The sequence below is a fragment of the Rhinopithecus bieti genome, unplaced genomic scaffold (genome assembly GCF_001698545.2).
Source record: "Rhinopithecus bieti isolate Rb0 unplaced genomic scaffold, ASM169854v2 scaffold_3040, whole genome shotgun sequence".
In the NCBI taxonomy this organism is placed as follows: Eukaryota; Metazoa; Chordata; class Mammalia; order Primates; family Cercopithecidae; genus Rhinopithecus; species Rhinopithecus bieti.
The window spans coordinates 5,035,412-5,062,078 of NW_016804657.1; the positions used below are offsets into that span (position 1 = coordinate 5,035,412).

The 26,667-nt window shown below is 39.6% G+C and overlaps 1 protein-coding gene across 1 annotated transcript in view; it reads right to left on the minus strand.

The window, feature by feature from the left end:
• DENND2C (DENN domain containing 2C) overlaps positions 1 to 26,667 on the minus strand; it is an 88,564-nt gene that overhangs the window by 14,628 nt on the left and 47,269 nt on the right. Inside the window, exons 2-13 of the mRNA XM_017869783.1 lie at positions 25,014 to 26,021; positions 23,360 to 23,496; positions 22,838 to 22,950; positions 21,713 to 21,883; positions 17,573 to 17,669; positions 11,701 to 11,745; positions 9,325 to 9,512; positions 5,246 to 5,355; positions 2,531 to 2,600; positions 1,909 to 1,986; positions 1,223 to 1,363; positions 626 to 774 (exon numbers count right to left, since the gene is read on the minus strand). Of these exons, the coding sequence (XP_017725272.1) occupies positions 626 to 774; positions 1,223 to 1,363; positions 1,909 to 1,986; positions 2,531 to 2,600; positions 5,246 to 5,355; positions 9,325 to 9,512; positions 11,701 to 11,745; positions 17,573 to 17,669; positions 21,713 to 21,883; positions 22,838 to 22,950; positions 23,360 to 23,496; positions 25,014 to 25,816 (2,102 nt within the window). The 5' untranslated portion in view covers positions 25,817 to 26,021. The remainder of the gene's footprint in view (positions 1 to 625; positions 775 to 1,222; positions 1,364 to 1,908; positions 1,987 to 2,530; positions 2,601 to 5,245; positions 5,356 to 9,324; positions 9,513 to 11,700; positions 11,746 to 17,572; positions 17,670 to 21,712; positions 21,884 to 22,837; positions 22,951 to 23,359; positions 23,497 to 25,013; positions 26,022 to 26,667) is intronic.

The window sequence follows — 26,667 nt, forward strand, 5'->3', positions numbered from 1 at the left end:
TAAAAACTATGTGAACAGTCATTAATTTTTTAACATTTTAGTTAAAATTTAAACTTAATTTACTGAAAATGTTCAATCTCAATCCAGCTCATCTCCACAATTTCTCATGCAAAAAATTAGTGTACTTAGAAAAGTATTACCAACTTTTGACAATAGGGTAAGCAAAATGCATTTAAAAGGGAAATTTATTATAACCCAAAAAAGTCATTTGTATAGCCTAATGCAAGTGGCTTTTTGTTGATTTACCATTTGAAATTATCCATGCCACTATATACTACTAGATAATTGAAAGACTGATCCTACATTTTAAAAATATGCCCAAATTTTTGTTCTCACTCATAGGTGGGAATTGAACAATGAGAATACTTGGGCACAGGGTGGGGAACATCACACACCGGGGCCTGTTGTGGGGTGGGGAGAGGGAGGGAGGGATAGCATTAGGAGAAATACCTAATGTAAATGACAAATTAATGGGTGCAGCACACCAACATGCATACGTATGTAACAAACCTGCCTGTTGTGCACATGTACCCTAGAACTTAAACTATAATAATAAAAAAAACTCCAATTTTAAAATTTGGAACAAATAAAACACCAGTGTGAAGTAACATATTTCACTTCTTACCTTAGGCTGTCAGCAACAAAGATTACCCTACGCTCCAAAAGGAGCGAGGCACAGACGCGGATGAGATGACATACACTCAGGCACTTAAAGAGACATTCAAAATCAACATGTTCCAATCGGGAATCTAGTGGTCGGCAGAGTTCAATGGACTGAAATGCAAGAAGTTGAATCAGGTGAGCTAATATTGGAAAACAATCCCTAGTGCCAACGCTATGGATCCTGTTATTCTTACATAAGTTAAATTCAAGAAGGGTCTGCTACACAGGATCTGTGAAGCTTCCTATACTAATGCCAGGACCCAACAGCTTATTTTTGTTCTGTAAATCAAGATCCTTTATTCCTTCTGACAACAGTACATACAGTCTTCATTTATCACATTGAAATTGTCATTACAAAGGGACTCAGTCTATGTATGGTAGAAAATCTCTGGGTCCTGGGTCTAGGAAGAACTATGTTACAGATCAGCTGGATATTTCTCCATTGCTTTTACAGTTTATGGAAAAGGGAAATCTATCCCCTTGGGCTCTGGAAACTGCCTACTAGTATAAGTCCTGCTTTTTAATGGCTATCAAATCTTTTCAAAATGAGCTAACTTACCTCATCTCCAGCCCCAGGGAGGTAACTCTTAACTGTGATGGTGCGTCCAGGAGCTGGGAAAGGAGCTTCTATGACACTTCGCATGAATGGGTAAACAAGGGCTGGAGACATTTCTCTTCTCTTCTCTACTTCATCCAGAATCTATACATGCAAAGCGTTACTTTGTTATGGACTAAGTTAAAAAACATAAAAGAATGCTATTACAGGAACTGCCCAATCTGGTGTACAAACTTTAAAATAACCTAAATATAATTTAAGGCAGATAAGCTTCTGCAATCAATAAAAGTTAAATAAGCATCATATCTCTTGGGAGGTATCATTATACCCTGAAGAAAAGTTACTAACATAAATCAACATATTTTTAAAGGAGAAGCCCCTTTTTGGCTCACTAAGGGAGGGACAAGGAAGGTGACAGTAACAACAATATCCTGCAATTTGGTCTAAGAAAGACGCAAGACAAGATAAGCTTTGGACTATGTTCTCCCTTAAGCTGAAAGTTCTAGCAAACCAAAATGAAGATGATATAGCAACAGCAAATGGATTAGAGATGTGAGTTTAAGCCTTCAGGCATGTGGTTCCTAGTTTACTAATAGGGAACCTTTCTGAAGTAGTATGTTAAAGTCTATGCCACTTAACATTGCGAGCTCAAAAGGACACCATTTTCATACAGCTCATTCTCCACTCACCTTTGAAAAAAGATTGAAGCAGCCTAGGCGACTAACCATGCAGTATACCTCAGGGAGTCGCTTTCCTTTGCCTTCTGGCTAAAAGATAAAAACAACAACAACAACAAAATCAAGCAGTGTAAGTTTTTATTAATATTGATTTGGACTACTAATTATCTTTTACTACTCTTTAGTACAGAGCAGTAACCAAGGCTCACATCTTCAGTGAACACTAAAAGATGTGAAAAGTGCTAAAAATGATAGCATGATTTATTCTAGGTTTAGTGAAGCCATCTAAGCAAGAAAAAAGTCCTAATATGGTTGATGAGTAACTCAGAGCTCCTTCGAGTAGCTCATTGTACTCTATTCCAAATGTATCCAGATGAGATTCAGCCACTATGTCATCAGTTACTTTCTCTATTATAAACAAATAAAATAAATCCATACCCCTTCTCTTCTAAAACACTCCGTGGCTAACCCCCACCTTGCTCTTGCTGTTTAATGCTAATACAGCTTCCTTAATACACAGGTAATTGAGCATCCCTCAAACTCATCTAGAGATAGTGCTTCTGAAATTCCTACTCTGACTCAATTGTTCCTTGACCAACCCTGTCTTGGTAAGTAACACAAATCTGATACTTACCAAGAGCTTCTTACAGTAACCAAACCACCGGCTTCCATCTTCACCAGTCAAGACAAAGGAGAATGTTTCACTGAAAAAAGAGCCAATAGTTAGTTTAGGATCCAAACAACCACTTATGGCATTCTCCATGGAACAAACAATTGAAAACTAGAATCCAACAGTAGTCATTTTGTGATCTAAAAGAAGGCATAATATTACATTCATTGCAAGTCACATTCCTCCTAAGGAATGAATGCCCAGGCCTTAAGAATATCTTGCCTTGTACTGGAGTGAGAGAATAGGTATGGGATAAGCTGTTGATGTTCGTTCCTTTTGTTTTCTTATTCATCCACTCTAGGTATTAATCAGGCTTATTTTCATTTAAATTTTATTTTTATTTTTTAAGACAGTCTCACTCTGTTGCCCAGGCTGGAGTGCAGTGGTGCAAACAGAGCTCACTGTAGCCTTGACCACCTGAGGCTCAAGTGATCCTCCCACCTCAGCCTCCCAAGTAGCTGGAACTACGTATGTGTGCCACCATGCCCTGCTAATCTTTTAATTTTGTATAGAGATAAGGTCTCACGATCTTGCCAGGGCTGGTCTCAAACACCTGGGTTCAAATAATCCTTCTGCCTCGGCCTCCCAAAGTGCTAGGATTATAGACATGAGCCACTGCGACTGGCCTTATTTTCCTTTTGTTGAATCCTCAATTTAGTCAAACAGGTAAGCTACAAAGACTTTTGATATGTCATTTCTCAGTTCCAAATTCTTCTCTTTAGTTCTGAGAGGCTGTATAGAGCAGTGACAGGCAAAGGATTATATCCTTAATATACAAAAATTATTAGGAAAATATCAACTCCTCATTAGAAACATGGGCAAAAGAAATGCGTTAATAATTTACAAAATGAAAACCTAAATATGCCGAAGAAAGAAACTCAGACTCAATAATCAAATAAGTCCCCCCGTTTTTTTTTTCTGAGACAGAGTATCACTCTGTCACCCAGGCTGAAGTACAGTGGCGCCATCTCCGCTCACTAGAACCTCTACCTCCCGGGTTCAAGCATTCTCCCGCTTCAGCCTCCCGAGTAGCTGGGACTACAGGCACGTGCCACCACACCCAGCTAATTTTTTATTTTTAGTAGAGACAGGATTTCACCATGTTGGCCAGGCTGGTCTTGAACTCCTGACCTCAAGTGATCCTCCCGCCTTGGCCTCCCAAAGTGCTAGGATTACAGGCGTAAGCCACAGCACCCGGCAAAGTCCAATTTTTTTTTTAAGAGACTGGGTCTCACTGAACACAACTTAATTTTCTGAAGACATATTTATTATCTTCCTTCCTTCCTTCCTTCCTCCCTCCCTCCCTCCATTCCTTTTTTTTTGGACAGAGTCTTGCTCTGTTGCCCAGGCTGGAGTACTATGGCATAATCATAACTCACTGCAACCTTGAACTCCTGGGCTCAAGTGGTCCTCCTGCCTCAGTCTCCTGAGTAACAACTGCACACCACCATGTCTGTCTAGCTTTTTGGTATTTTCTGTAGAGACAAGGACTTGCTATGCTGCCCAGGATGGTCTCAAACCTGGCCTCAAGTGACCCTCTCACCTTAGCCTCCCAAAGTGCTAGGATTACAGGTGTGAACCACTGCACCTGGCCTAAATCCAAACTTGAACAATATATACATATCTGTATTTGGCTAAAAATAAAGATTGGAAGGGAATATGACAAAATATTTACAGTGATTACCTTTGAGTAACCAGATTGCCAGTGATCTGTAATTTCTGCTTTTTACTTACTCTTCTGTATTTCCCAAATACTCTAGAATAAACATATATAACTCGTTGTGGGGGAAAGCCAGCCACAGAGCAGCCAGGTCAATATGAAAGGCGCTGTTTATAAAGGTAGCAGTGCAACTGACAACACAAGAGCATCAACAGTGATGGCTGAGAGATGAGAGTGTCAATCAGGCTAAACTGCTTATGAGAGACAGTGGCTTAGTCCGGAGGCAATGCGAAGTTGAAGTGCAGAGCTATTTAAGCAACGGCTGAGGCTGTTATCCAGAAGGTCATTACCATGTGATATGGTTCAACAAATCAAGCTTTTCAAACTAAATGGCATCAGCAATAATTACAGTTTTGAACAAAGCAGGCATCTATTAATATTTACAAGCAGAATTCAGAAATTGTGATAGTTCATTAAAAATAGTAATTTCCTCTAGATACCTGGAAGAAATTCTTTAACACTTCCTTTCTTAATATACTACACTTCCCAAACTGGAGCCTCCCTTTGTACAGGTTCCACAGGGGAACATAAAAGCTGGGCTGTGGATTCTTCTGTTAATTTGAAGGAGAAAGAAAATGAAGATGAAGACATTGCTCTGTTTTATCTCTGTTTCTAGGTTGAGTCTCAAAATCCAAGTCTTTTTTCCTTTCTGTACACTTGGGAGCATTTTTGATTGCACGTAAAATAGAACTTTTGTTGTTGTTGTTGTTGTTGAACTGGCAAGCTTGAAGTGACTCTCAAATTTGTTTTCCTTTTGACACTGAAATTATTCCATGTTTTTCTTTTTTTAAGCCCCACATAGGAAATGTTCTAATTCTGCTTCTTCCTTTCCTCCCACCACATCCTTGACTTGCCACAGTATTCACATAGCTTCACTAATGGCTCTACTCATTTCTCAAATACTCTGATTTATTTTTTCAGTTCTAATGAATATAAATTAGATAAATTAGCCCATTTACCTCTTGAGTTCTGAGGTTGGCATCCAGTCCTTTGAATCAGGAAAACAAAATTTTGGGATAACTTTAAGCCTCTCTTCCGTGTCTTTGGACTGCTTATAGCCATGATCGTCCTGAAAAAGATAACACCCTCAAATACCCTCAAAATAGGTGACTTAAATTATACTATGTAAGTGGGGAATAGAAATAAAAAACCCAGTCTCATCTCAGGAAAAAAGGTCTCTGATAAGCCTGGGCAGTTACTGATAAGCCTCAGCATGGTTTTGTACTGCTTAACAAAATTAAAAAGTCAATTCTGGAAATCACTGGAGGTGAACTGAGAACAGCGTTACTGAGAACAAAGAATCCTATTTTTACTGAGAAATGGTACCTGTGGATATCTCAGCATCTACTGTAAGAGAGATTAGTGAAAAGTTTCCTATCAAGAGGAAATATCTTAATTCAGGATTGACAAACTAATGGGAACCCAGTATCTTTATGAACCGAGGAACATAAGATAAAAATTCATTCTTCAATATACTGAGAACAAAAACCTAGTCACCTCAAGACACTGTCCAATCAACAATCAAAGAAGCTTTGAAATGGTAGATGAATATTATTTAGAAAAGATACGGCCAGATGCACTGGCTCATGCCTGTAATTTCAGCACCTTGGGAGCCCAAGGTGGACATATCACTTGAGCCCAGGAGTTGGAGACCAGCCTGGGCAACATGGTGAAACCCCATCTCTACAAAAAATACAAAAGTTAGCTGGGTGTAGTGGCACATGCCTGTAGTCCCAGCTACTCAGCAGGCTGAGAAGTGGGAGGATCTCTTGAGCCTAGGAGGATGAGGCTGCAGTGAGCAGTGATTGCTTCATTGCACTCCAGCCTGAGTGACAGAGAGAAACCTGCCTCGAAAAAAGAAAAAATAGGCCGGGTGCGGTGGCTCAAGCCTGTAATCCCAGCACTTTGGGAGACCGAGACAGGCGGATCACGAGTCAGGAGATTGAGACCATCCTGGCTAACACAGTGAAACCCCGTCTCTACTAAAAAAATACAAAAAACTAGCCGGGCGTGGCGGTGGGTGCCTGTAGTCCCGGCTACTCGGGAGGCTGAGGCAGGAGGAGAATGGCGTAAACCCGGGAGGCGGAGCTTGCAGTGAGCTGAGATCTGGCCACTGCACTCCAGCCTGGGCGACAGAGTGAGACTCCGTCTCAAAAAAAAAAAAAAAGAAAAAATGAGAGATACTATTTTGAGAATCCATCCCATATATAATCATTTCCTTTAGCATAGAATCTTTGCTACCTAATTGCTGGTTTGCAACTTCTTGTAAAAGTTTAGCATAGAAGACCCTTTTGCATAAATCTGGTACTGTACCTATGTGACAGTCTAAATTTCAGTAAACTAGACATTTAGAAATTAGTATGACCTGTCCTCTATAAAAACAAGCCCTTAAGTCTAATTACCATATTGCCTTCAGATAACTAGTAAAAATCACCTCCCCTTTAATTTCTTTTTTGTTGTTGTTGAGAAGGAGGTCTTGCTATGTTGCCCAGGCTGGTCTCAAACTCCTGTGCTCCAGTGATCCTCCCGTTTCAGCTGGTCAACTAGCTGGGATTATAAGCATGTGCCACTGTGCATGGCCCCTTTAATTTCTTAAAAAAACCAAACTATGTAGCCATTCTGGGTCACTTAACAGTGCTGTGACATTGTACTTTCAGGCTACATTGAGAAATTTTATGAGAAATTAAACTTACTGATTATTTACTGTAGGGATATTTTTGAGGACCTTTTGAAAATGAGAATCCATGCAGGAAATGTCTCTTAGATTCCAGTACAGTTGTACTTCACCAGCTTTTTTAGTGAAACATGTAACTCAGGGTTATAAACCCAAAAGTCCTAAAGTGGCCAAGCAGGTAACTGAAATGAGAGAAGTGGTCCAAGTAATGAGCAGGAGAGTGAGTAAATGTCCCTATTAAAGGGATCACTCCTTACTAAGGAAAACTACATAATTCAGACAGCATAATGCAACATGAAAATGTGGAGCTTCTTGTCCAAAAAGCAGAAAAAATTAAACATAAAACATCTTTTCTTCCGTGGCCTCTGTAATGGAGTTTTTATTTGCTATTTAACATCACACTCCCTTAGGCATGAGGATCCTGGGGGATGAGTGTAGACTCTCACAGACACCCAAGTGCTGCAGTCTGCAATCTGGTACACAAGGGGCCCACGAGATACTGGGTTTCCTCTCCGGGTAGCTGCAGAATTGAGACTCTGTGTTTCGACTGGGGGTTGGGAAGTTAAGCCAGGCATCTCCGCTTCCCATGGGGGCCAACATTCCAACCCACAGCAGTTGAGCAACCCCCAAAAAGTCACCCATGAGTGGCACCACCAGCCCAGGCCAGGGAAAGCTTCCCCATGCCTTGCCTGGAGATGCTGCAGAGCAATGCTGGCCTGATCCTAACCCTCCCAATGCCTGTGCCCAGCAGGGGGGAGTAGGTGGCAGTAGTCACTGAGTAGAAGTGGAAAGGGCACATGCTAGGTAGGACCCAGGGAATCAGGCAGTGGAGAACAGGACAAGAGAACTCATCCTAGGGAAGCAGCAGAAGGTAACAACATGCATGAACTCAGGCTTTAAGACCTTGGCACATGCCCAATTTTCCTATCAGACTTCATTTACAAACACAAATTCAAAGCTAAAATTATTTAGCATTTCAAGATGGTGACTGCAGATCGTTAGACCCTACATGCAGGGCCCTTCTGAGTGAGGGCCTTATGTAACTACACTGGTCACCTGCTCTGAAGTCCTGCTCCTTATTAAGCTTCAACCCATTCCTGACACTTAGGAATGCAGGCTGTGTTGGCATTCTTTCCAGTTTCTCAGGAAAAGGCAGAAATACCGATTTGTATGTGAAATTTGATTGTTAAATGTTGGCAACAAAAATTATTGTTGTTACTTTTACACAAACACTATGCAAAGCAAAAGAAACCCAACCATGTCTCTGGGCTTAACTGGTTCACAGGCTCAATAAGCTCTGTGAACCAGAGACTAAGATCTTTTTCAGTAGTACTCCCATCATCTAATCCTGGCAAATATTAGGTATTTTAAAAATATTTGAATGAATGAATGATTTTATTTTAAAAAAGGTAGAGAAATCAAATATTATTGTTAATAATAATGGTTACCAAAAATTAACACCTACCATTTATCGAGTACATACTATGTGCCAGGGATGGCATTAAGCACTTTATATACATTATCTCACTAAATCCTTACTAGTAATGGATAACATCATATTGAGCTTACTATATGCCAGACACTGTTCTAAGTGCCTTATATAAATTAGCTTATTTAATCCTCACTATGATTCAGAGGGGTAGATACTATTGTGATTACCCCCATTCTACAAATTAAACAACTAAGACACAATATGGTGGCTCACGCCTGTAATCCCAGCACTTTGGGAGGCCGATGCGGGCAGATCACTTGAGGTCAGGAGTTCGAGATCACTCTGGCCAACATGGTGAAATCCTGTCTCTCCTAAAAATATAAAAATTAGCTGGGCGTGGTGGCACATGCTTGTAGTCCCAGCTACTCAGGAGGCTTGAACCTGGGAGGTGGAGGTTGCAGGGTTGCAGTGAGCCGACACTGCACCACTGCACTCCAGCCTGGGCAACAAAGCGAGACTCTGTCTCAAAAAAAAAAGAGAGAGAAAGAAAAGTAACTTCTTAAAGTCACAGAACTAATAAGTGGGAAACGCAGAGCTTTTGCACAGAGTACATGCTCTAAACCACTACCCTATTCTGTCACATTTATTATTCCCCTCCTTAAGGATGAGAAAACTAAGGTTTTGTAACTTGTTAAAGATTATTAAATGGCAGAGCCAAAAATTTAAAAAACTAGGAAAATGAGCTATTTTGTTTTGCTTTGTTTCGCTGGGTTGCAGCTCATGCCTAACATAAGATGTTTTCAGAGCCACCAGATCCTACCACAAGTATTGGTAAAAACTGGCTGAGATAACAAAAACCAAGAGGACAGGAAATAAATGCACACAGAGACACAGGAACATTCCTGAATGCCTCTTGGCCTCCTTGTACCTACCTTGCCAGGGAATTGTTGTATGACCTGGGGAATATAGCTTATTCCTGATGGTTTCTTCTGTAGAGACACCACCACAAAAAGTTCAAACAGCTGCTGCTCCTGTAATTCAATAAGATCCCGCTCCAAGGTCTGGTAGTGAGGATTCCTCTTGGAAGACTGTTGCAGTTGTGCTAAGCGTTTATGGCGATCTGTAATGAAATCATGGAGCAATGTTTTCTCTCTGTAGCCCTACCTTCCTTGCAGCACCAGAGGTCATGACCCACACAGGATTAATCTTCACACAGTCACTGCGGAATGAATGCTGAATAACCAGTATCTGCCACATAGACATATCTGTTAGGGCTGTGACATACTAGGGGGAATAACTGCAGACCCTCACAAGTGCGCAGGGTCCTCACTCCACTTCTGGACAGCAATGGGACTAACATTCCATGTACCAACCAATACTTATGTATGTCCCAACAAATAATCTATGCTATCCCATCTTTCATGGCATCACACCAGGACACATGGAAAATGTCACGAAAAAGTGCTAGACTGACAACAGATGCTACTGCTGGGAATGCCATTAAATCACACGGTGCCAGGTGGCAGGGGGCAGGGGGCAGACATTTGATAAAATAACTGAGTCCTAAGTACAGAAAGGGGTGAGTTTGATAAATTAAAACAAAAATTATCCTCACATTGAAGAAACTGTCCAGTTCCCTTCCCTCCTTGCCGTATATTACTAACAATGAATATATGCTTGTATCAGTAAATGGTGCTAGACGCAAGAGAAAAATATTAAGTGGAAGAAGATATCCATCAGCAGACTTTCTCAAAAGAATAAAATTATGGAAGCATACTATTTAAACAGTCATAGCAGTATCAATCAAAACTGGATAGCACCTATCCTCTATTTTCATTTATCTCTAAATTTTGAGCAATCTAGGGTGGTCCCCACGGAAGGAAACTGTGGACTTGCAGAATAGTCTACATGTCCCAGTGATTTGCTTATGTGTCATTCTGAGCCACTGATAGACTCAACCTCTAATTGTCTTTCCTTTCTTTTTGATATAATGCATTCTGTCCCAAAAGAAGTTATACTATAGATCAAAATATTAAGAACATTTTAAAAAAATGCATCCGGGAATGGCTCCCCAGAATAATCCAGTACATTCAGTGCTCTAGGCAAAACTTTACTTACGTCAAAGGGCTGAGTTCAAGTCAAGAAAACTTTAGGTCCTGTTTCTCAGTAGTAACAGCCCTAAATTAGTCATCTTTACATATCTAGACTGAACCTGATGATTATTAAATTTCACCTTCAGTCAGGCTACAGAATCAAACACCTGAAGCAATTCAGGCCGGTGGAGGGAGCACAAGACTATATTAATCATAAAATTAGGGTGTCAGATTGGAAGTGGAACTGCCCTGTACTCAGCTTTGATAATGTATGTCTTCTACTTTTTACACGGCTTAGTATGTCCGTCACTGAAATATGAAGTAGATAACTTGCTGTGATAACTAGATAACATCATCATTAGATGAAGGATGAAGGCATCATGAAGTGCTTGGACAAATAGAGTCAAAAAAGCATGATGCATTCTATATTCTACTAGAAAGTAAACAGCACAATAATCTGGAATATAAATGCCTATAAATAACAAATAGATGTTTACTTTTTCAATATCAGAGGTATCAAAGTTACTTAAATAATTACACTTGAGTGGCTACAAAAAAATCAGATATTTGGCTGGGCGCGGTAGCTCACACCTGTAATCCCAGCACTTTGGGAGGCTGACGTGGGAGGATCATGAGGTCAGGAGTTTGAGACCAGCCTGACCAACATGGTGAAACCCCATCTCTACTAAAAATACAAAAATTGGCTTGGTGTGGTGGCGCGTGCCTGTAATCCCAGCTACTCAGGAGGCTGACACAGGAGAATCGCCTGAACCCAGGAAGCAGAGGTTGCAGTGAGCCGAGCTCGCACCACTGTACTCCAGCCTGGGCGACAGAGGGAGACTCCGTCTCAAAAAAAAAAAATCAGATGTTTACTGCTCAGAGGATGATTCACACACTCTATTTTGGCTGCCAGGAAACTACTGCATATATGTCTGGACATGCAGCCCTCTGCTGCTCCCCTAAGAATATTCCATCATAAGAACCACACTGTTCAGCCTCACTCCACCATGGGAGACTTTAAATGCTGTCAAACAGCTGACAGTGTTTAATTCTGACTGTTTAATTCTCCAAACCTCAACAGGTTCTGAAAATAAGGAAATCACCTACAAAATGGAACTTCATGTTGGGAAAAACATGCTTAATCACAAATGTAGGTGCCCTCCACCTAACTCATGATCATCATAAGAACGGGAGCAGCTCCATTGACTCACTCACTCTTTGGCAGATACTCGGCATCACTTTCGTTCCCACTGGTTTCACCTGAAAAAGAGAGACGGAGTTTCCATTTGTATTGTCCAACAGTAGGAAGTACATGAGGATGAGAACAATGTAAACCCACAAACCTGGGGACTTGGGAGTAAGGAATAATAAAGCTGCTGAGCCTTTCTCCAAACCACTTGGTTGTATCAGGTTGGGACAGTTATCAAAAGAGAGCAAAAGGCTCAAAGAGGAAACTCCTCTACTACATCTTCTTCCCACACCCTACTTCACTCCTCAGCTCCCCCTCATCCCTAATTCTAGAAACTAATTGCATTTCAAACCAGTTTTAAGAAGTCTAGTTCAGAGTGGATTCTATTTCTATATCTACATAGTTGTCTGTATATTCCAAATAAAGTATCAAAGGCAAACACCAAGAGGCCTAACCAAGAATATAAACACCAACCAGACTATAAATTTAGAATAACAGGAAACCATGAGAACTAGGAGAGGGATATTACCAAGTCAGCCCACCTTTTCTATAATGCCTCTAAACTACTTCTAGTCCACATGGATTTTTTCTTTACTCCAAATTCTCATAGTACTCATAATGCTTTGAACTATTTTCATTTTCCCCAATCAGATTTTAAGTATTTTGGAGATAAGAGGCTATCTTGTTTTCACAAGGGAGTGTTTTGTATAATTCTGAGCACACAGGCAACACACACACACACACAAGCAGCTTTTAAAATAAATAAATGAAACATTTCTAGATTAAGTTTGAAAAGTTAAAGCAAAACAGAAATGCAAAGAAAGGGAAAACATTTAAATGTATCAGAAAAAAACAAGGCCTAGAAGTCATAAGTGAAATTTGATGATATAAACTTGTATCTAATTTAAAAGTCAGTATTAAACTCAAAAAGTGAACGATAAACTGGGAAAGTATTTGTAAACACATTGCAGATACAAGGCTGTTTCTTAATGTTCAAAAAACTGTTACAAATCGAGAAGAAAAAGCACAACAGAAAAAAGGAATAAAGGGTGGGAACAGGCAATTCATAGAATAAGATTTGTAAGTTGTTGATAAACATAAAAACTGCCCAAATTCATAATGAAATAAATGTAAATTAAAACAATAAACAAGACATACATTTTCAACCATGATACTGCCATAAAAAGCTTTAATAAAGCATAGTGTTTATTGATGAAGATTATGGGGAAAGAGGTATTTTCAAATGATGTTTGTAGAAACAAGCTGTTACAATCTGCTTGTGGGACAATTTGGCAGTAGTTACAATTTTTTTTTTTTTTTTTTTTGAGACAGGGTCTCACTCTGCTGCACAGGCTAGAATGCAGTGGCACAATCTTGGCTCACTGGAACCTCTGCCTCCCACGCTCAAGTGATCCCCTCTACCTTAGCCTCCCGAGTAGGCTGGGACTATAGGCGTGTGCCACCACACCCAGCTAATTTTTTTTTTTTTTTGAGACGGAGTCTCACTCTGTCGCCCAGGCTGGAGTGCAGTGGCACGATCTTGGCTCACTGCAACCTCCACTTCCAGGGTTCAAGCAGTTCTCCTGCCTCAGCCTCCTGAGTGGCTGGGATTACAGGCATGCGCCGCCATGCCTGGCTAATTTTTGAATTTTTTAGTAGAGACAGGGTTTCACCATGTTGGTCAGGCTGGTATCGAATTCCTGACTTCATGATCCGCCCGCCTTGGCCTCCCAAAGTGCTGGGATTATAGGTGTGAGCCACCACACCCGGCCACCCAGCTAATTTTTGTATTTTTTGTAGAGACAGGATTTCGTCATGTTGCCCAGGCTGGTCTCAAACTCCTGGGGTCAAGTGATCCACCCACCTCAGCCTCCCAAACTGCTGGAGTTACAGGTGTGAGCCACTGTGCCTGGCCAAAATTTTAAATCCATATGTTCTGTGATTAAGCTCACTTCTAGGAACTTATTCTACAAAAATAGTCTTATATAGAAACATAAGTAAAAGACGCGTTTGCAGCATTGAAGATTTTTATGTATACACACACACACACTTTTAAATATCCACAGGTTAAATAAAATGTTAGAAACAACTAAACTGTCTACTAGCTAAATAAAATTATTTTACTTCTATGCAATGAAATACAGTACAGCTATGTGGATCTCTGTGTTGATATTGAAAGAGCTCTGAAATACATTAATTAAGCTTTTTAAAAAAGGAAGGCATACAAAGCCTGAATAGTGTAAGAGTATTTGTGTAGAAAATGTATTTGCATGCACATAAAATTTTCTAGGTATGCGAGGGGGAAGTTTGGAAAATTCTGGCTTTTCATTTTATAATAAGGAATAAGAGAACATTAAAATAAATGCTGCCTATTCTTAAGATAGGTGGGAAAGACACATAAGATGTTACAGAAAAAGTGCTTGTTTAAATATTGCATATTACATATGTTTTATAACTCAAAATTAACCACCATGACAAAAAGTATAGTGTGGCTATAAAATATTATTCAGAGGACGAAACAAACACTGTGAGCTCCTGGTCCTATCTATAGTCTTAGTACCAGGTACCTCTTAGAAACTTAGGAAGTGCTTGGAAAAAAAGAAAAGAGAGAAGAAAAGGGGAAAAGGCAATATAACTAGAAAAGTCCTTATAAAAGATCACTTAATTGGCTTAATATATTCTCATCTATGGGTTTTGATGACCTGTATTCTAAGACAATGAATGAAGGTTCGGGGGATTATGAGGCAAGAGAAAAATCTACTGAGAATCCACAGGGATCGAAAAAGTACCAGATAGTCCACTTTTAATATGAGACTTCAACACACAAAATTATAATGACAGAATTGATGAAGGCTGGTAAGTCCTTTTGTAATACGTGAAAACTGAAAGTTAAGAAATATTTAGGGCCAGGTATGGTGGCGCATGCCTATAATCCCAGCACTTTGGGAGGCCGAGGCAGAAGGATCGATTGAGCCCAGGAATTCAAGACCAATCTGGGTAACATGGTGAGATTTTGTCTCTATAAAAAATTAAAAATTAGCTTGGTGTGGTGGGCATGAGCCTGTGGTCCCAGCTACTCAGGAGACTCTGGTGGGAGGAAAGCTTGAACCCAGGAGGTTGAGGCTACAGTGAGCCATGTTTGCATCACTGCACCCCTGCCTGTGTGACAGAGTGAGACTCTGTCTCAGAAAAAAAAAAAAAAAAAAAAAAAAAATCAAGAAATATTCAGGTTGGAATATATTCAGTAAACTCTAGCAGGGACTTCAGAGTAGGTAAATATAATTATCTATTGTATTAGGCATTGTTGATATACAGACAAAAGCTTAAGAAAGAAAATGAAAATCTGAGAACTGTGATGATAAAGGCAGGAGATCCTCAGGCATGAGAGAAATTTCTCTGGTGCATTGGAGGAGTTGGTCAGAGGTAGGGAAAGGTAAATGCTTATTTTATTTGAGCCATAAGTGAAGGGTTACAATGTAGAGGCTGCTCCTTTTTTCTTTACTTTTGTTTTGGACAGCAGAAGTTGGCTAGAAGTTGGAGGATTTTTTGTTCTTTTCAACATTAATACAGTCAAAAAACTGGCTCTTCAAAAACTTGTCTTAAAGCCAAATTTACTAGAATGTTCCTAATCCATAAGGCATAGACTACAAATAAATTAAGGGCTCGGTAATAACCTACTTAGAGATACCTGGGTGCAGTGGCTCACGCCTGTAATCCCAGCACTTTGGGAGGCCAAGGCGGGCGGATCACGAGGTCAGGAGATCAAGACCATCCTGGTTAACACGGTGAAACCCCATCTCTACTAAAAATACAAAAAATTAGCCGGGCATGGTGGTGAGCACCTGTAATCCCAGCTACTCGGGAGGCTGAGGCAGGAGAATGGCGTGAACCCGAGAGGCAGAGCTTGCAGTGAGCTGAGATTGCGCCACTGGACTCCAGCCTGGGAGACAGAGCAAGACTGTCTCAAAAAAAAAAAAGCAGCAGCAAAAGGAAAAAAAAGAAAATTCTGGCCAGGTGTAGTGGCTCATGCCTGTAATTCTAGCACTTTGGGAGGCCCAGGGAGGTGGATCATTTGAGGTCAGGAGTTCAAGATCAGCCTGGCCAAATATGGTAAAATCCCATCTCAACTTAGAAAAAATTAGCTGGGTGTGGTGCCATGCGCCTGTAATCCCAAGCTCCTCAGGAGGAAGAGGCAGGAGAATCACTTGAATCCAGAAGTCAGAGGTGGCAGTGAGCTGAAATTACACCACTGCACTCCAGCCTGGGTGACAGAGTGAGACTCTGTATCAAAAAGGAAAAAAAAAGAAAAGAAAATTCTATCTTTAAAAGTCTGCAAAAAGAAGAAATATTCTCCTTTGCTATGACTTAGCTGTTGTTTCTAAGGAACTTATAAACCAAAATTGCTAAATTCTACATATTTGCCAGATGCATTAGTCCATTTTCACACTGCTAATAAAGACATACCCAAGGCGGGGCACAGTGGTTCACGTCTGTAACCCCAGCACTTTGGGAGGCTGAGGTGGTGGATCACTTGAGGTCAGGAGTTTGAGATCGGCCTGGCCAACATGATGAAACCCCGTCTCTACTAAAAACACAAAAAATTAGCCAGGCATGGTAGTAGACGCTTGTAATCCCAGCTACTTGGGAGGCTGAGGCTGAGAATTGCTTGAACCCAGGAGATGGAGGTCACACTGAGCCGAGATCATGCCATTGCACTCCAGCCTGGGCAGCAAGAGCAAAACTGCATCTCAAAAAAAAGGCATATCCAAGACTGGGAAACAAAAGAGGCTGAACTTGACTTACTGTTCCATATGGCTAGGGAGGCCTCAGAATCATGGTGGGAGGCAAAAGGCACTTCTTACGTGGTGGCAGCAAGAGAAAATCAGAAGAAGCAAATGCAGAAACCCCTGATAAACCCATCAGTTCTCGTGAGACTTATTCACTATCACAAGAATAACATGGGAAAGACTGGCCCCTATGATTCAATTACCTCCCCCTGGGTCCCTCCCACAACATGTGGGAATTCTGGGAGATACAATTCAAGTTGAGATTTGTGTGGGGACACAGCCAAACCATATTCCCAGACAACCAAGTTAAGAATCTTGCATAAGTTTTTAAGAAAGTTCTAATGATTTATTATAAATGTTGACAATTTCTTAGTTAACAATATAAGTTTTGTCTAGGCATCTGAAGGATACAACTTTTTTTTTTTTTGAGATGGAGTCTCGCTCTGTTGCCCAGGCCGGAGCACAGTGGCGTGATCTCAGCTCACTGCAACCTCTGCCTCCTGGGTTCAAGTGATTCTCCTGCTTCAGCCTCCTGAGTAGCTGGGATTATGGGTACGCACCACCACGCCCAGTTAATTTTTGTATTTTTAGTAGAGACGGGGTTTCTCCATGTTGGTCAGGCTGGTCTCGAACTCCTGACCCTGTGATCTGCCTGCCTCGGCCTCCCAAAGTGCTGGGATTACAGGCGTGAGCCACCATGCCTGGCCAGGATAAAACTTATTAAATGACTACAAGTTGAGTACCACATACCTTCAGTCTATACAAGACTAATGTTTTCATACCTACAACAAAAGAGTCTATACTGATAAATGATTATAAATCAAAGTAGGACTACAAAATAGTGATTCAATTTGTCTATGAAAATTAGTATTATTGGTTTATGATTATTTTTGCATTTATTTATTTGTTCATCCAATAGGTATTACTTGACACAGAATTAAATAAAATGGGTTTGAGAAACAATCCCTTATCTTAAAGAAGTTTATGCTTAAGTGGGATAACAGGAAAGTAAGCCAAAATTTTTAATACGTATCAAACATTAAGTTATATGGTGATTCTCCTCCTGTATCCTGACAGCTACAGGATAGCTGGAACAGATAACAATTCTTACCTTTTGTTGGAGGTAATTCCTTTCCAGTGTAAGTATGTAACTTTACCTTCTTCTTCCCTCTTTTAGATTCGAATATGTCATCTATTTTCAATACAAGCTGAAAAAAGACCAGAAAAATACAAATTAAGACCAACACCCAAAAGTTTCACAGTTTGATGATATTTATCTATTAAGGATTCTTATTCAGAGAAAAGACCTATTTTATAAATAGAAACCTTTACCTTTTTGAATATTGGATTTAAAATGATGACCTTTAATTAGATGATACGTTGTTCTAATACCAAGTCCACATAACATAGGGAAGGAAAATGGGAAAGGATATCGTATGAATCCAGCACAGGCTTTTAGATTCCTTGTCACTCCATGTCACAACATGCAGGAAATGTGGCTATTGCCCTTTGTATAGTGATCAAGCCTCTACTATTAAACTCAAGTTCTCACTTGCCTGGAGCAGGAAGCAGAACACTCATTTATCTAAAAGGCAAGGTGAGGCATAGTTATTTCTGCTCCCAGAAATTCTTCCCAAGGAGCAGATAAACATACTTAGAAAGCTTTTGTCAAAAGGAATATTCTAAGAGTACTAACATTACCATTTATTTTAGAAATATGTCATAAAATTACGAGACCCAAATATACTGAAATATAAAAACTATGTTTTTTCTTCCACTCATCAATCTATTTCTCAAGCAAGTAAAATCCAGACCATTTATTTTTAAATTGTTATATAATTGCTTCTCTCCATTTCATAAGTATTACTCATTACAAAGTTTTCTTTGCTGCTGGGAGAGATGTGTGTGTGTAAGAGAGACAGGAGACACACACAGAATGCGGTAAAAAAGAGGAGATTCGGAGCTGATCAACAGGTACTTTTAAAAGGAGGAATTGATTAGTTTTTCTATAAATACTTCTCTTTTTTTCTTAAAATTCCAAGCTTTTCTTAAGTATCAATCCTGATTTAACATACTTAAAGCCTAGAATTACAATTGTTAGGAACATTATAAATGACAACAACCAATAAAGTTCCCCGAGAAAAATGCTCTTGTATTCTCTTTTGTCCTTGTTTCTCTAGCCATCCTGGCAATCAACAGGCAGTGAATCAGTCCAGTGCAAACCACCGTCCCCTGCCAACCACCCATCCCCAAAAAACCATGCAAGAAACATATGCTTCCAATACACAGATTATTACCACATTTTTGGATGAGTTTGTGCTCTTAAAAGATTTTTATCGCTGCAATGCAAGTGAAAATTGCCAATGTTCTTAAATATTACCATTACAAAAAACAAATTTAAGAGAATCTAAAATTAAAAAGTACTAAGAGCTATAGAAAAGATGTATGGAAATAAATATATATTTGGGTTACATAATGACCCAAAATAGCATAATTGTTAATTTGCATTTGAAAAGTAGAATCAAAAGTATATTCAAGTATAAAGGAAAGAGAACTGTTCTAAAACTATGCGATAAAGTGATAAATTTAAATTTCTGTCATGAGCTAGGAAGAAGAGCCTCCTAGTTGCAAGAAATACTGTAGAATATTCTTCCTAAGAAATGATGGAAATCATACTGCTGTACACACAACACAAACAATAGAGGCAGTAGGAAATGTACTCTAGCAAACAATCCGACACAGGTTTCCACAGCAGGGAAGGAACGGAAGAGTGGGGAAGAGGCAAATGGACTAGATCAGTGAGGTGAAACTGTGAGGCAGTTTCCTTTCCAGGGACAGCTGGAGGCCTTAAAGGGGAAATAAATGAAAATGGACTTTCTTATGGAATGTTGTTCTAGAAGATACTACAAAGCCAAAATTTGTATTGCATAAGGGACATCCTAAAAAGATTTAATCCAAGGAGGGTCATGGGTAGAAAAGCTGTCATGGCTTGTTCCTGCCTGACAATTAAAAATTCATAATCATTTTTTTCTCCTCATGTCTCCAGAAACCTTCAGAAAAATATTAGAAAGGGAAAAGTTAGATCATATCACCTATCATCAGATACAGAAAAAGCTTCGAGTACTTGAGATCCATAATACATAAAATATTGAGGCATGAAATCAAAAGTGCTGTAAAGCCTCCCTGGGTCTCATTAAACTCTATAACCCGTGATTCCTAAATATTTGTTAATGCCATTATAAGAACCACATCTTAAACGCAATCCCTTAAGGTGTTTGCATTCTTCTCCCTATGAACACACAATTTGTCGTTTCTTGGCCATGTGGGAGGCTGCTTTGTTGTGCCAACATGATCTACCAGAGGATGGAGCTACTGCAAGATGCCTGGCAGTTCTTTAAGCCTCTTTTTAAAAAAAAATTCCTCATGATACACAGAAAGATAAACAGTCAATTTTTTTTTTTTTTTTCACTAAGAGAGATCAGTTTAACCTCTTTTTTTTTTTTTTTTTTTTGAGACAGAGTCTTGCTCTGTTGCCAGGCTGGAGTGCAGTGGTGTGATTCTCAGCACACTGCAAGCACCGCCTCCCGGGTTCATGCCATTCTCCTGCCTCAGCCTCCTGGGTAGCTGGGACTACAGGTGCCTGCCACCATGCCCAGCTAATTTTTTGTATTTTTTAGTAGAGAAGGGGTTTCACCGTGTTAACCAGGATAGTCTCGATCTCTTGACCTCATGATCCACCAGCCTTGGCCTCCTAAAGTGCTGGGATTACAGGCGTGAGCCACCACGCCTGGCCCAGTTTAGCTTTAAAAAACCTCTATGTCTTTAACTTTTCACATAGTAAAGAGGAAGGGGCAGAAAACTGATCATAAGAATTAAACTGTGGAATAGAATATTTCCCAAGGAATCAATCAACAGTTACTAACCCAAGAAACAGATGTGACTTTTGTTTAATGTTAAAATCAGGTACAAAAAGTACATGTTAGGCCGGGCGCAGTGGCTCAAGACTGCAATCCCAGCACTTTGGGAGGCCTAGGCGGGTAGATCACGAGGTCAGGAGATCGAGACCATCCTGGCTAACACAGTGAAATCCCCTCTCTACTAAAAATACAAAAAAATTAGCCGGGCGTGGTGGTGGGCATCTGTAGTCCCAGCTACTCAGGAGGCTGAGGCAGGAGAATGGCGTGAACCCAGGAGGTGGAGCTTGCAATGAGCCAAGATTGCGCCACTGCACTCCAGCCTGGGCAACAGAGCAAGATTCTATCTCACAAAAAAAAAAAAAAAAAAAAAAAATTACATGTTAAATGAACAAATTCAGATGGGATTAAAGAAGGAATAATATTTAAGTGATCTGATTTCTTCATTACAGCAGAATATTTGCACAGTATTTTGACAATTCTGATAATACCCTGCATTACAGCAGAACAAAGTAACAGAGAAAGTTTAAAAATTTTTCATATAATTTCTTCAGTGTTTCTCCTAAGAGAAAATGTCTATCAGTCTGGTGCAGTGGCTCACACCTGCAGTCCCAGAACTCTGGGGGGCCAAGGCAAGAGGATTGCTTGAGGCCAGGAGTTCAAGAACAGCCTGGGTAATATAGCGAGACTCTATCTCTACAAAATAAGTAAACACGTAAGAAAAAATACATATATGTATGCCTGCAAGTAATCTCAATTTCTTCATTTTGGTTGCAATGCTTCCAGTAGAGATGACATACAGACTTATTGCCTTTTCTCCCTTGAGGGAGAAGTCATTTATGTATTATGATTGCTGATAATTTCTATTCCCAAGTAATAGATTTGTTTTTTTCTTTGGAAATTTTTGCCCCAAATAAATGGCATATACTTTTTCGTTACTGAAAATCTGTAAACTCAAGCACAAAACTGAACTCACTTTGGCAATGATATGAATGAGTGAATTAGAACAACACTGAAGCCATCCTGAGAGAACGCCCTTTTACATAAGATTCTGGTGCTTCCTTGAAATAGGCAGATGATTTTAATGAGAGCTAAAGTAACTGAAGCGAAGTCCCCATCTAAATCAATTTTACAAATCCATAATGAAACTCTGGCAAAAGCCATTCATGCACTTTTCTAGCATGAGCAAAAATTTAAAACGTAACGCTGCCTTCCAAGTCTTCTAATCCCAGTAGGTCAGTTCTAACCTATTATTCATTCCAGTCTACAGTTTACTTATTCTCATTCATGGAAATGCTGAAATAAGAGTCAAAGAATGAAAGCACTGGAGTCTTTACCCTTGGAAGATTTTTCATTTTCCTGTTTGCAACTTCACCAGCTCGGAAAAGCTTCCATTCCGTTAAAGTGACCGGCAAAGTGGTATCTTTTGTGAGCTTTGACCGCAAATAAGCTTGTGAGTTCTTTACTTCCATAGTCTTCCGGTGAAGGAATTGAGGTTTGGGAGGGAGCTAAAACAGGATAAGATGTACTGTTAAGATCACCTAGTTCTGTTGTTGTTGTTTGTTTGTTTGAGATGGGGTCTTGCTCTGTCACCCAGGCTGGAACTCAGTGGCATGATCATGGCTCATTGCAGCCTCAACCTCAGAGCTCAAGCGATCCCCCCACCTCAGCCCCTTGAACAGCTGGGACTACAGGCACGTGTCACCACATCTGGCTATTTTTTTTTGGTAAAGATGGGGTTTTACCAGGTTGCCCAGGCTGGTCTCAAACTCCTGGGCTCAAGCACTCCTCCCACCTCCACCTCCCAAAGTGCTGGGATTATAGGTGTGAGCCACTGCGCCTGGCCAGCATCATCTAGTTAATCTCTGTGTTATCATACAAAGTCAAAGCTATTCCAGAAATGCATTTATCCTATATTTCATTTAAAATCATTTCAAATGAAGATAACATAATTTCTTTCTCACCATTTATAAAGAAGTTTCTCAGGTTTCTAATCCAAAGTTCCACTACCGGGTAATCAAATTCCCAGAAAACAATGGCCCACAGTTTTCATGAACTCTAGGGAGCCTTTGTTTCTAGGCGTCTCGCAGGCTTTCAGGGACTAGGAAGGTAATTTAATGGGCATAGGTTGATGTAGATTAATAGGGAAAGTGGGAACTAAAGTGAACTGAAAAGTTCATGGCTGTCTAAAGGCATATATATTCAATTATTTTTGAAGTGTTAACCACCAAAAAAAAAAAAAAAAAAAAAAAAAAAAAGATGTTTCTTACCCCAAAAAAAAAAAAAAAAAAAAAAAGCTGTATGCTATCCCAAAAACAAAACAAAACAAAAAAACCACCACCAACATTAAAACTTACATTTCAGTGCCTCTTAGTTCTGGCCCCAGTTAAATACCCTTAATCTTTTTGTAGATACCATGAATAAGATTCTAATGTTTTCTTCAATTAATTATCTGGTTATACCTTGGGCGCTTTAAAAGCACTTTTAGCGGGTGGTAGCTTCCATGCTGAAGGGGATCTCCACATAGGTAAAGGCTGCACTGGAATATCTTCATATGGATTTTCTTTGGTGGGATCTTAAAAAATAATTTTAAAAAAGTTTACATGAACATAATTAAATGCAAAGATAACCACGGCTAGCAAAAGAAAGAAAAAGCTAACTATGTTCAGCTTTCTTATTCGACATTGCCGTAGGGATGTGGGTTAAAGCACTTTAAGCTTACAAAACCACTTATGTGTCCAACAGAGCTAAAAGAATTCTCAAAATGCTATATTATAAAAATCTACTTATGAGCTGAGCAGTCTATCACATTAGTTGTAAAATTCATTAGAGAATAAAATAATTTATACACCAAAGGTTTCCATGCTAAAGAGAAAAACCTAGGGCAATATATGCTTGATTATAGAAGAAAATACCATCCTACAATTAAAGGCTTCACCAAATACATAATCATCAAACTTAATTGCAAAGTTGTCAACACCTACATATGATATCTTCATAGATATTGTCCTCAGACTGTGTGTAATAAAGTGCTGACCCAGAATTTTTTCCAAGTTCTTCATGAATCATCTGTGAGTTCCGATTTCGAAAGTGCTGAATATCCTCAAATTCAAAGGATTTCCTTAAGAAAATAGATATATTTTAAAGTTATATCTTTCAAAACTCTAATCTTTATTTTTTAACATTTTTATTTATTTATTTGATTGTTTTATTATTGTTATTTCTTGAGACAGAATCTCAGTCTGTTGCCCAAGCTAGAGTGCAGTAGCACAATCTTGGCTCACTGAAACCTCTGCCTCCCAGGTTCAAGTGATTCTACATTGCCGTAAGGATGTTACGCCTGGGATTAGAGACGCATGCCACCATGCCCAGCTCTTTTTTGTATTTTTAGTAGAGACGAGGTTTCACCATCACCACCAGGCTGGTCTTGAACTCCTGACCTCAGGTGATCTGCCTGCCTCAGCCTCCCAAAGTGCTAGGATTACAGAAAATTCTAATCTTCTTCAAATTGGTATGGGAGACAGAAATAAATAAGTACAGAACTTGTATGCAAAATTACAAAGGTGTTTTATCAGAGATCTAAGAATAATGAAGTAGGCTGTGCCTTGTAAACACCATGAGAAAACTGGATGCCTGCAGCGAATCACATTCATGTTCTACATTGGGTTCCTTTATTAAGTTCACTTAGTAAGGAAAAGTGGGGCTGAGGCCAGCATGCCCTAAACGAAGTGGAAGAATGTTACTGCTTCCCTACAGAATTTTTTAATTTAAATTTTATTTTATTTTATTTTAGAAGCAGGGTCTCATTCTGCTACCCAGGTTGGAGTGCAGTGAAGTGATCACAGATCACTGTAGCCTGAGCTCTTGGGTTCAAGTAATACTCCCAAGTAGGTAGGATGACAGGAACACATCACCACACCTGGCTAATTTTTTCTTTTTTTTTTTTTCTGTAGAGACAGGGTCTCACTATGTTGCCCTGTCTAGTGTTTGGCTGGTCTTGGACTCCTGGCCTCAGGTGATCCTCCTGCCCCAGCCACCCAAAGTGCTGGGATTGAGCCAGCACACCCAGCTCCTATAGATTAATTTTGTTTTTTGTTTTTTTGAGACTGAGTCTTGCTCTGTCACCCAAGCTGTAGTGCAGTGGCACGATCTCAGCTCACTGCAAGCTCAGCCTCCCAGGTTCAAGTGTTTCTTCTGCCTCAGCCTCCTGTATAGCTGGGACTACAGGTGCACACCACCACGCCCAGCTAATTTTGTATTTTTAGTAGAGACAGGGTTTCACCATGTTGGCCAGGCTGGTCTTGAACTCCTGACCTCAAGTGATCTGCCAGCCTCAGCCTCCCAAAGTGCTGGAATTACAGGAGTGACCTACCATGCCCGGCGCTGGCCCAGATTCTTAAAGATGTATTAATAAAATGGAAGGTGTTCTGATGCTCTTATGTCAGTAGATTATCTTAGACATTACTACATTTCTGCTTTTTTCTCTTATTTTCCTTCCACATTAATCAACACCTGCATGTTCAAATCAAGGCCATCACCTAAGCTGGGAAATGGAAACTGGTTTGAAAAGGAAAAAGAAGCTCAATAATCCTGTAAGGGAAATACCTACAAGTCTTTATCTGTAGGATAAAAACATACCTTTTAGATCTTCCTCTTATTTTTCCACCATATTTCTTTGGTTCAGGTTCCTGAGAAGAGGCCAAAGAAGATTGTGCACAAGAATTATTTTCACAGTATTTTTTGTCACAGTTTCTTTCTTTATACGGCATAACACCAGATTCGGATAAATATCTGAATGTCCTACGAGGTTTTGGCAAAGGATTTATGGAAGGTCCACATTCTTGCCCCTCAGGCTCAGAGTAAATATTTTCTAAGCTCTTGGTTATTCCGTATGAACTATCCAGAACTCTGAAGTTCAGTTCTTTTTCTGAAGAGTCACAATGTTCTAAAGCCAAATTTAAGAGTTTATCTGGGGGAAGTGCTTCTATTTTCTTCCACAGTATTTGTGAGGTATAGAAGTTTCCTGGAGGTAATGAAGTCTCTGGATCTAAGACATCTTCTTTACAGCTTTCAATTTCTTTGACCCGAGAACACACCCAGTTGGATTCTGATTCATTTTTAAAGAAGTGTGTATCATCATATTCCTGTTTCTTATTTTCATTCTCACTTTGATCATGGCTTTTGGTATCTTCATTTATATCTAGACCTACATTCTCACAGCTGGTTACATCCAAGTTTTTGCTCTTTCTCTCAGCTATAGGATTTTTCTTAGGAAGGATCTCTTGGTGACAGTTATATCTCACTCCAAAGTCCTTTGGACGCCACTTTTCTGGATTAGATATATTAGCCCTTCCTTCCCATTGAGAAATTTTTTGTTTGATATTTTTGCAGTGGCTTCTTGACAGTGTCTGAACAGCAGTACGAGAAAAGCCAACATCCATGTTCCCAACTGGGTGAATGACAAGTGATTAATCTTACAAAGGTTCCATTACAAGTAAATGTGAAATATTGTATTCTTTATCCTGTCAGAATCCAAACGATTCCAGTATTTTCCCTTCATGTTTAACTTGTAAATCTCTTTGTAAAAAGAACAATTTTGATCAGTGATCCTTGTTGAAAATGGCTACAACCTGATCTTGAATAATCCTGTGAAAATGACACAAAAATATGTTAACACATTTTATAATTTCCTAATTTAAAACTCCACTGAAACACTGTCCACCTATCCCTCCATAATTCATATACATTGCACATGTAAAAACATACCTGTCATCTATTAAGTGATCCAACTACATAAAGGCACTCCTAAGATGGTGAGACAATAATACTAACAAAACATTATTTGTGGTATTTTTCAAATTGTCAGCTTTAATGTTCTGCCATATTTAATTTCCTAAAGTTAGCTAGAATGAGATTTTAGAAAAAATTATACATAGTAGTATACAATATTATTTCGTAATAAATTAATTCCTTTTTTTTGAGACTCTGTCACTCAGGCTGGAGTGCAGTGATGGTGATCTTGGCTCACTGCAACCTCTGCCTCCTGGGTTCAAGTGATTCTTCCACCTCTGCCTACTGAGTAGCTGTGACTACAGTTACGTGACACCACACCTGACTAAGTTTTTGTATTTTTTGTATAGACGGAGTTTCTCCATGTTGCCCAGGCTAGTTTTGAACTTCCTGAGTTCAAGCAATCCACCCCCTTGGCCTCCCAAAGTGCTGGGATCACAGGCATGAGGCACTGCACCTAGGCATAAATTAATTCTTTGTGAAACCTTCTCTTAATGAAACA